The sequence below is a fragment of the Fringilla coelebs genome (assembly GCF_963513975.1).
Source record: "Fringilla coelebs genome assembly, contig: SCAFFOLD_40, whole genome shotgun sequence".
NCBI lineage: Eukaryota > Metazoa > Chordata > Aves > Passeriformes > Fringillidae > Fringilla > Fringilla coelebs.
In genome coordinates this window covers 587,579-597,622 of record NW_028167217.1, presented here as the reverse complement: position 1 = coordinate 597,622, position 10,044 = coordinate 587,579, and the positions used below count along the sequence as shown (strand labels likewise).

The following is a 10,044-nucleotide window of genomic DNA, read 5'->3' as shown; positions in this document are numbered from 1 at the left end:
TGAGCCAGCAGTGTGCCCATGTGGCCAAGACAGCCAACGGCACCTGGCCTGGATCCGGAATGGTGTGGCCAGCAGGAATAAGGCAGTGATTCTTCCCAGGTGCTCAGCACTGGTTGGGCAGCACTTCAAGTAATGTGTCCAGTTCTGAGCCCCCAATTTAGGAAGGACATGGAGGGGCTGGAGAGTGTCCAGAGAAGGCCAACAAGGCTTCTCTGGTGAGGGGTCTGGAACACAAGTCCTTTGAGGAGCGGCTGAGGGAGCTGGGGTTGTTTATCCTGGAGAAGAGGAGGCCCAGGGGAGACAAGGAGGTGTCAGGGCACAGTATGGACTTGATGATGTCCAAGGTCTTTTCCAATCTTGCTGATTCTGGGATTCTCTGAATCCATCCTTGGAGCAGATTTTCCTCCCAGCCCCAAAGCCCATCCTGTCAGTCCTGCAGAGCCTCTGCAGTTCCTCCTCATTGCCCAGAACAGAGAGCCCCAGAGGCAGACACAGCAGCCCAGATGTGCCTCCCTGGCCTGTGGTGCCTGTGGCAAGGGAGCAGCATAAGGCACTGCAGGAGCCTGCAGACAATTCCTGCAGCACTTGTAGGATGATCCTGCTCCCCAAGGGACGTTCCCATGGTGCCAAGTCAGGAACTGCAATGGAGAGTAGGGCCAGAGAGGAAAGGGCAAACAGGGATGGGCGGTTGTCAGGGGAGGGAACAGGGGTGGGCAAGAGGAAGAAATTTGTAGCAGGAAGAGTAAAGAAGGCAAAGGTGAAACAATGGAAATGCTCAGGGCAGTTTGAGGGTGGCTGCCAGGCAGCCCTGGCTCTGAGCAACAATGTCTGCAGTGGGACAGGAAACTCCCAGCTGATGGGAACAAACTTTCTGGCTGACTGCAGAGGCAACAACAAAGCTGAGTGGTTTCCCTGCCATTCCCCAACCCTTGCTGGCCCCAGGGGCTGATGGCATTTTTGCTCCCTCAGGTTCATGCCCCCACACCAACAACATGGGGGTGCTCCCCCCTGCTCTGTGCAGTGCAAACAGGGGCTCCTGAACCAGTGCTGCCGTGTCTGCCTGCAAGGATGTGGCAACTGTGTGAGCTAGGGAAGAGGCCAGGGCTGCAGAGGGGGGATGTTGTTGCCAGCTCCAGGAGGACGCTCTGGGACGCTGCCCTGGGCTGTCCAGTGCACTGGGGAGGGATCAGCCCCTGCTCTGTTGCTCCTTCCCATCTCCCCCAGGGCCCTTGCAGAGCACCAGCCATGCTGTTTGCCCCCAGCCACCCTGTGGCTGCTCACAGTGGTTTTCTGTGCTCAGCATTGGCCTGGCCGTGTTCTTAAGAGAGCCTGGGCAAGGAGCCTGGAGCCCCCAGGGCCTGGCCTGAGGTTTCAGTGCTGCCCCAGCAGTGCCCATGGCCTGTCCCTGCTGCAGCCCCAGCACTGCCACCCCGGGACTGTTGCCAGCCCTGAGAGCACTCAGGCCCTACAGCAATACCAGGGCCACCAGGGCAGCGGGGCAGAGCCATGGGAGCAGCACTGGCAACAGCCAGTGCTGCTGCTCCTGGGCACAGTTGTTGTGCCAGCACTGATCTGCCCCCAGCTCTGCTCACAGACATTGCTGCTGCAGGTCCAGAGAAGGCAACTAAAGGGCATCTCTGCAGGAAACTTCGCTGGGAGATCCTTTAGTTCCTTTAAAGCCACCAAGAGCACACCCCCTTATTGACAGAGTCTGTGGAAGGTGGAAAGAATGAAAATAAGAAATGGCAAAAAAAAAAGACATTTCTTAGAAGACAAGATTAAAAAAGGAATACAAACAAATAGGGCCTCCAAAATGAGGCCAACCAGAAGTATTAAAGACGATGTTTATTACAAGTGATTTGAAGAAATTGGCCAGCAGTTCAAAATCCCCGAAACTATCCAGTCATCAGTTTCCTCACAGCAGCCCTGAGCTCCTGGTTCCTCAGGCTGTAGATGAGGGGGTTCAGGGCTGGAGGCACCACCGAGTACAGAACTGAAAGGGCCAGATCCAGGGATGGGGAGGACATGGAGGGGGGCTTCAGGTACAAAAATGTAGCAGTGCTCACAAACAGGGAGACCACAGCCAGGTGAGGGAGGCAGGTGGAAAAGGCTTTGTGCCGTCCCTGCTCAGAGGGGATCCTCAGCACAGCCCTGAAGATCTGCACATAGGAGAAAACCATGAACACAAAACAGCCAAATGACAAAGAGATGGAAAACATAAGGAGCCCAAATTCCCTGAGGTTGGAGTGTGAACAGGTAAGCTTGAGGATCTGTGGGACTTCACAGAAAAACTGGCCCAGGGTATTGCCATGGCACAGGGGCAGGGAAAATGTATTTGCTGTGTGCATGAGAGCATTGAGAAAGGCACTGGCCCAGGCAGCCGCTGCCATATGAGCACAAGCTCTGCTGCCCAGGAGGGTCCCGTAGTGCAGGGGTTTGCAGATGGACACGTAGCGGTCGTAGCACATGATGGTCAGGAGGGCAACCTCTGTTCCAAGGAAGAAGATAATCAGAAAGACCTGTGCAGCACATCCTGTATAGGAGATGTTCCTGGTGTCCCAGAGGGAATTGTTCATGGCTTTGGGGACAGTGGTGCAGATGGAGCCCAGGTCAGTGAGGGCCAGGTTGAGCAGGAAGAAAAACATGGGCCTGTGCAGCTGGTGGCTGCAGGCTACAGCACTGATGATGAGGCCGTTGCCCAGGAGGGCAGCCAGGGAGATGGCCAGCAAGAGGCAGAAGTGCAGGAGCTGCAGCTGCCGCGTGTCTGCCAATGGCAGCAGGAGGAAGTGGCTGATGGAGCTGCTGTTGGACATTTGCTGTGGCTGCACCTGGGCACCTGTTCATGGAGAACGGACAGTGAAGAGTTAGAGGAGATATCTGTAACCAAAATCAAAGCCATTTCTCATACACCCTGCCTGTAACACACAGACACTCTTTTGTGTTTAAGAGTTCTGGTGGGTTTTTTTGTACGGTCCCCTGTATCTTTGCTGCTGTTCTTCGATATCAGAAACCCTCAGCATATCTGCTGCCCCCAGAGAGAACAGAAATTCTGTGAGACAAAGTGGTGAGTAGAGAGTGAGGGGAGATGGTCTGTGATTCTGACCTGTTCTAAATTTCTCTGGGTTTTAAATGTTCTCTTAGAGAGGATGATCACCTTCCCATGCTTCCCCTAAGATGTCACCAGGCACTGCAGAGAGCAGATGGATCCACCACAGTCCAGCTCCACATTTGTAGGCAAGGACTCACTTTGCTCATTTCACCAACCCAGCAGCATTTTCAGTGTCACAACACCTCTGTCTCTCCCCATCAATCCTATAACAAAGAGTTGTTCTAGGACAGCTTTGCACCCTGGATTGAAGCTCTCAGCTCGGACTGAAATCTCAGGAAGACTTCCAAGTGTCCTTATGATGGCACTGGATTAAAGGAGATGCAGCTCCATCCCTCACTGCCGTGACAGCATTGTCCAGAGCTGGGCACTGGGGACAGCATCACCCTGAGCCAGCTGTGCCCCCTGCCAGAGCCCCCAGTGCTGGGCAGCTGCTCCCAGCCCTGTGCTCTGCAGAGGGTACTGGGCCTGGGGCTGCAGAGCTGCCCCACGGTTCTGCTGCAGCTCTGCCTGCACAGGAGGGGCTGCACACCTTGGAGCCCTGGCCCTGAGGGCAGAGGCTTGGCTGGGGGCACAGGAGGGAGCGGGCTTGCTCAGAGGGAAGGGCTGCACTGGAGAGAATCCTGTGGATATCTCTGAACTCTTCCTGCCACAGCATTTCTGATTTTGTTTTCTCTCATTGCCTGATCTTCTCTCTGCTTCCTGGAGATTTTCTTCCTGCAAGTGTTTCCCTGTGCCTGATCTCTCCCTGCCTGCACTCACAGACCCCAAATCTCTGTGCACTCTCCTTGGCCTGACAGAACCCTGCCTGTTTGCAGGGCACTGGCTGGGGGCAGGTTCTGTTTGCAGCTTGGAGAAAGGACAGCTCAGACTGAGCCTGATGGCTCCAGCAAAGGTGATGCTGGTGCTGTCCATGGGCAGTGGCTGCAAGCACATTAGGGATCTCCTGTGAACCTATTGATCACTAAAAATAACAGTTCACGTGTCTCAAGCACTTGTCAAAATTCCTAATTAATAATTCATACTCAACATTTAATATTTATGCCCCCCTCCCTGCCATTCTCCAATAGTAGGAAAGTGAATCCTTGGAGTCTTTGGAAATGCCCTCATTTTTATCAAAATCCTTGTCTTGGAAATATTCTATGACTGATCAGAACCCCTCAGCATATCAGAGCTTCATAAGCATTTCACCTCCCCTGCACCAGAAATACCCAGAGTTGTACTCACAGAGTCTGCAGGCATTGGCATGTTGCAGCTTTAGGAGATGGCTCCAGAAGCTGCAGCTGCATTGTCCTGCAGCCAGAGGTTCCTGTGCCAAAGGCTGGCAGTGATTGTGCCCCAGGCACTTCTCAGCACCTTCCCAGCCCTGACTGACTGAAGTTCTCTGTGCCTCTGTGCTGTGCCCAGGGTGGCTGCAGACAGTGCCCCAGCCCTGCTGGGCTGGGAGAAGAGCTGCTCATCAGAAGAAATGTTCTTTTGAAGCTCTTCTTGGTTACCAGGAGCTGTCTCTGTGCCAGGAGCCCAGCCCAGCTCAGTAGCACAGACACAGCACAAGGACTTTAATGAGCCTCTGGGGCTTTGTGCTCAGGCTCTGAACATCCGTCCCTGAGAGGGAGCTGAAGAAACCTTTCTAGAACTCCAAGTCAGAATCCAACTCCAAAGTTTCTTGGACTTTTAATGGGTCCCACTGAGGGACACAACTGAGAAAGTGTCCCCAGGCTCCAGGCAGAGCAGAGAACTGGAGGCACTGATGACAGGTGGGGACAAAGAGAAGCCAAGTCTTGGTTCCCTGGGCCACAGCAGGGTCTGTGCCACCAAGGACTGTGAGGAGACACCTTGTCCTGAGGCACTGCGGCCTCCTGGCACAGCCCCAGCCAGGCTGGGCACTGTCAGCCCCTTGTCCTGGCCTCAGCATCCCCCCCTAGCCCACATCCCAGTGGCCTCAAGGATCTGCTGGAAGGAGTCCCTGGGGAGCCTTGCTCAGGAATGGCCCTGGGGGCTCCTCAATGCTCCCAGGGACTGCAGGTTTTTCAAAGAACTTTGGGTTTGGCTTTTCAGCTTGGAGTTTCTGAGAGGTTTGTGCCATCATGGCCTCCAATTATCTGCTGTAGTTAGTCCCTGGGGAGCCTTTGTCAGTAACAACACTCAGTGGGGCTCATTAATGCTTCAAAATAGTTCAGTTCTTTTAAGGTACTTGGTGTTTCCCTTTTGATCCAGACTCTGTGAGAGGTTTGTGCAATCATGGCCCCAATGATCTACTTTAACGAGTCCCTTGAGGACTTTCCATTGACTCTCAGTGGGGCTCATTAATGCTTTGTGATACCCAATTTTTTTAATGTACTTTGGAATTCTCCTTTCCACACTGAGTCTCTGAGATGTTTTTCTTTCAATCCTGGCCTCGAATTCTCTCCTCCAAAGATTCCATGAAGAGCCTGTGTTGGTGATGGTCCTCAGTGGGACCCATTCATGCTTTGAGACACTTTGAGGTTTTCCTCTAACTTTGACTCCTGGAAAGGTTTGTGCAATCTCCTCTTAGGCCCTGAGGCTCAAGGGCTCAGCTCCAAATGCACCACAGGGCTCATGAGAATCAGGCAAGTCCTGACAAACCATGGCTCTGCCTTGATTTTCCTCTGCTCTCATGCAGCTCATCAGGAATGTTTCTGTAGTGGTTTTGGTTTGCCAATTTGAGATTTCTCAGCAATGCATCAATTAGTGTGGTGGGTTCAGTGTTAGCTAATTACCAGTGCACTCACTAAAATAGATCTACTCATTTCCTGCTGTGAGATAGCATTAGGAAAAGGCAAAGTGGGTTCAAAACTTTACAAAGGTGTAAAGAAAAGTTTATTTACAGTAACAAAAAGAAAGAATAGTAGGAATTAGAACAAAATTTGCAGAACATTTACCTTCACAATTTTTTCTTTCTTAGTGACAATGTAAAGAGATAAAACCTAAAAATTTCAGTCAGTTTACCACCTCTAGAATAGTCTTTCTTTGGTTAGGGAGAGGACTATGCTTGGGGACCTCTCCATAAGGATACAGTTCTCTTGTGGCTCTCAATTTCCATGAATAGCAGCCACCCAGAAACATGTGTAGTTATGAAGTCCCTCCCATTTTTCCCAGCTTTTCCAACAGCTGTGTTTATGGGCCATGTCAACTAATGGGGTATTACAACTAATCTCAGCTTTAAAGATGAGCTGTTTAAGAGCAAAGGATCTCTTCATCTAATTCTGAAATCATTTTCATGTCTGAGAAGAGAGGTCTTCGTCTCTTCATGAGGGCACAGGGTCTCATCACTCTGCTCTCTTTCTCCATTCAAACTTCTCATGGCATCACAGCTACTTCAACATTTGCTTACTTTAGCATGGAGGCCTTTGCTGAACAAGTCATTTCCCTATACTTTAAAGCATTATACGGAAAAAATCTGTATCAATTCCATCCTTCTCCATAGCTTTACAGGATGCCAAGATCAAGGCATCTCCTCATCCCTCCCATCTGGGACATAACTTCCTCTTCACTGACCTCGGTGTCTTCATGTTGCTCCTCTACGTGCCTGTACTTTGTCCTTTTCTCTCACTTGAGGGAAGATGGAAGCACTGAAAGAGTTCATATCTCACCCGGGGCCTGTAGATGGTTCTGTGACCCCGGGCTCGGTCCTTGCGGCCGGAGCTGTTTTCGATGGAGGTTTCTGCAGTGGCTGCGCTGGGGCTGTGTCAGGATGGGCCGTGCTGGGGGAGGTCCAGGATCTCAGCAGCCAGGCCAGAACACAGCAGCAGCATGGGCGGGGCCGATGGCTTCTCCTCCCCCTGCCCAGGGGTTGCGGGCGAACCCCAACGATGGCAGAATTTTGGCTGAGCCGGTCCGGCCCAGGGCTGCTCCTGGAGCTTGGCCGATTCTGGCTCGGCCTGGGCTGGCAGCAGGACAGGGCTCAGCAGTGCCCAGATGTTGGTAACTGCAGCCATGGCCTGGCCCCATGGCCTCCCCTGCCCTGCCCGGCAGCCGATGGGGCCTGGTGGAGTCTCTGGGAAGGGGCCCAGCCCCACGGCAGGAGCCGCCCAGCCCGCCCTGGCTGAGACGGGGGCCGGGTCAGCCTTGTTACCTCTTTGCCAGCCAGAAGTGAAAAAGATCCTTGTGGTAATAACACATCATCTGAAAAGAGAGAGACGTATGTCTCCTAGAATTTTTCTGGGAAGCTATGAGAACTGATGAGAAAACTCAGAGAAAAGAATTAAAACAATTCTTATCATCATTTGCTCTGCCTCTTGTTGTGCACATGTGGAACGTTTTATGGAGATTGTCTACCAAAGGGTGATTTCCTAATTGGACACTGGTGATGGTGTTTTGATTGATTGACCAATTAGGTCAAAGCTGTGTTGTGACTGTTTGTAAGGGTTACGAGTTTCTTAGTAATGTAGTATAGTATAATATAGTGTAATATAATATAGCTTAATAAAGCATTTGATCAGCCTTCTGCAATCATGGAGTCAATGTACATTATTACCCAGTGAGGCCCACTGCCACAAGAGACCCTCCCAGGCTTTTTCATCTTTAACATGTGTCTTCACAGAGGCATGTAGGGTTTCCTTAGTGGTTTAACAGATTGTCAATTCTCAAAGCTAATAATCATTGGGTTTTTGTCAGACATGGAGGAAACTGCTAGCAGCTTCTTTTAGAACATCACTTCCATGATGCAAAACCACCACAACAGCACAGAGCACAGAGCTCCTTTGTCCATATGTAGTGGTTATGTGCCCAAGTCCTCAAATCTCCTCCTTGGGAGATCTCTGGGCCCTCTCCAAGGTGTTTTTAATTGAAAACATTCAGCTCAGAGTCTAAGAAAATCACCAGAGGACAGGGCCAGGCAGACATGTTTCTCCTGGCTACTTTTGTCTGGGAGCAATCCTTGGATATACAGAAATTTGGAGGCAAAATTCTAATTTTGGCCATGGCCCCTGGACATGAAAGCCGGCTCTTTTCCACAGGAAGGAAGAACAGAGCCCCACTGTTTCAGAGGAAAATGACAGGTGACCACCAGAGGCCAAGGCCAGCCAGAGCCAGCAGGTTTTTTTCTGGGAGATACCCTTTCCTACAGAAAATTTTTAGGGAGAGTACCAAGTTTGGCAATGGGCATCTGAAAAGTCAGATGGTTCTTTTCCAGAGCAAGGAAAGCATGGAGTCCCAGTATTCCAGGAGTTGATGCGAGGCAGTCCTTGACATCCCAACATCAGCCAGATCTGTCAGGTGGCCCCTGGAAGGCCAAGTCAGCCAGACCTGTTCCATGTTCCCTGGGTTCCATGGGGCCCCACAGTATCCCAAGGGTCCCTTGCTTCCCTGAGGCCCTGAGGTGCCATAATGCCCCCGTGGTGACACCAGGCCCTGTGGGTCGCAATGGTCTCCATGGTTCCATCAAGCCCCACAGAGCCATATTGGTCTCTGGGTTCCATGAAGCCCCACTGGGTCACCATGCCCACTTGGTTCCATGGGCTCCAGTGGTGCCACAATGATCCCCTTGGTTCCACGGGCTCCAGTGGTGCCACAATGATCCCCTTGGTGCCACAGGCTCCAGAAGTGCCACAATGATCCCCTTGGTGCCATGGGCTCCATCAGTGCCACAATGATCCCCTTGGTTCCACGGGCTCCAGTGGTGCCACAATGATCCCCTTGGTGCCACGGGCTCCAGCAGTGCCACAATGATCCCCTTGGTGCCATGAGGTCCCCACAGTGTCCCAGTGATCTCCATGGGAAGGAAAGAACGAGCCCCAGTGTTGTAGGGGCAGCCACCAGAGGCCAAGGCCAGCCAGACTTGATGGCACTGGCAGATTTTGCCTGGGAGCAACCCTTGGATATACAGAATTTTTGAGGTGGAATCCCAATTTCAGACATGGACACCTGGAGGAGAAGGACGGTTCTATTCCATAGGAAGGAAAGCACAGAACACCGGTGTTTGAGGGGCAGATGAAAGACAGCCATCATAGGCCTAGGCCAGCCAGACCTCTCTGTCCTGGTAACTTTTGTCTGCAAGCAACCCTTGGATATAGGGAATTTGGGAGGCGGAATCCATTTTTGGTCATTTCTGCATAGATAAGAAGGACGGTTCTTTTCCTTGGAAGGAAAGCTCCCGAGCCCCAGTGTTCTAAAAGCAGGTGAGAGGCAGCCCCCAAGAGGCCAAGGGCAGCCAGGCCTGTCTTTTCTGGAAGCTTTTCCTTGGGAGCTATCCTAGGATGCACGGAGTTTTGGGGGTGGAATCCCAGTGTTGGCCATGGGCACCTGGTGAAGATGGATGGATTTATTCCTATAGGAAAGAAAAGCATAAAGTCCAAGTGTTTTGGAAGAAGATGAGAGGTGGCCACCCTTAGACCAAGCCAGCCAGACCTGTCTCTCCTGGCACCTTTCATCTAGGGGCTGTCCTTGGACACAGGGCGTTTTGGAAGTGGAATCTCAATTTTGGCCGTGGGCGCATAGACAAGAAGAGGAGTTCTTTTCATTAGGAAGGAAAGCACAGAGCCCCAGTGTTTCAGAGGCAGATGAGTGCCAGCTCTCAGGAAGCCAAGGCCAGCCAGACTTGTCAGTTCTGGCAGTTTTTTTCTTTGAGCTGTCCTTGAATATAGGGAATGCTGGAGGCAGATGCCCAATTTTGGCCATGGGTGCCTGGTTGAGATGGGTATTTTTTTTCCTATAAGAAAGAAAAGTACACGGTCCCAGTGTTTGAAAGGGAGATGAGAAGTGGCCCTTGTGTGGCCAAGGCAGCCAGATCTGTCCTGGCAGATTTCATCTGGGAACAATCTTTGCATTCTCTCCCATAGGAAGGAAAGCCCAGAGCCCCAGTACTTCAGGGGCAGATGAGAAGCAGCCCTCGACAGGCCAAAGTCAGCTGGACCTGTCAGGTGTCCCCAGGAGGCCCAGCCAGCCACAGAATCACAGAATCACAGAATTTCTTGGCT

At 51.8% G+C, this 10,044-nt stretch overlaps 1 protein-coding gene across 1 annotated transcript; it reads right to left on the bottom strand.

Moving 5' to 3' along the window:
- Positions 1-1,895: 1,895 nt before the first annotated feature.
- On the bottom strand, positions 1,896-2,813 carry LOC311166118 (olfactory receptor 14J1-like; the record flags this gene model as incomplete). Its single annotated transcript, XM_084227597.1, has 1 exon — positions 1,896-2,813. The coding sequence occupies one exon, from the start codon at positions 2,811-2,813 to the stop codon at positions 1,896-1,898; it is 918 nt and encodes a 305-aa protein (XP_084083723.1).
- Between the last annotated feature and the right edge of the window lie 7,231 nt (positions 2,814-10,044).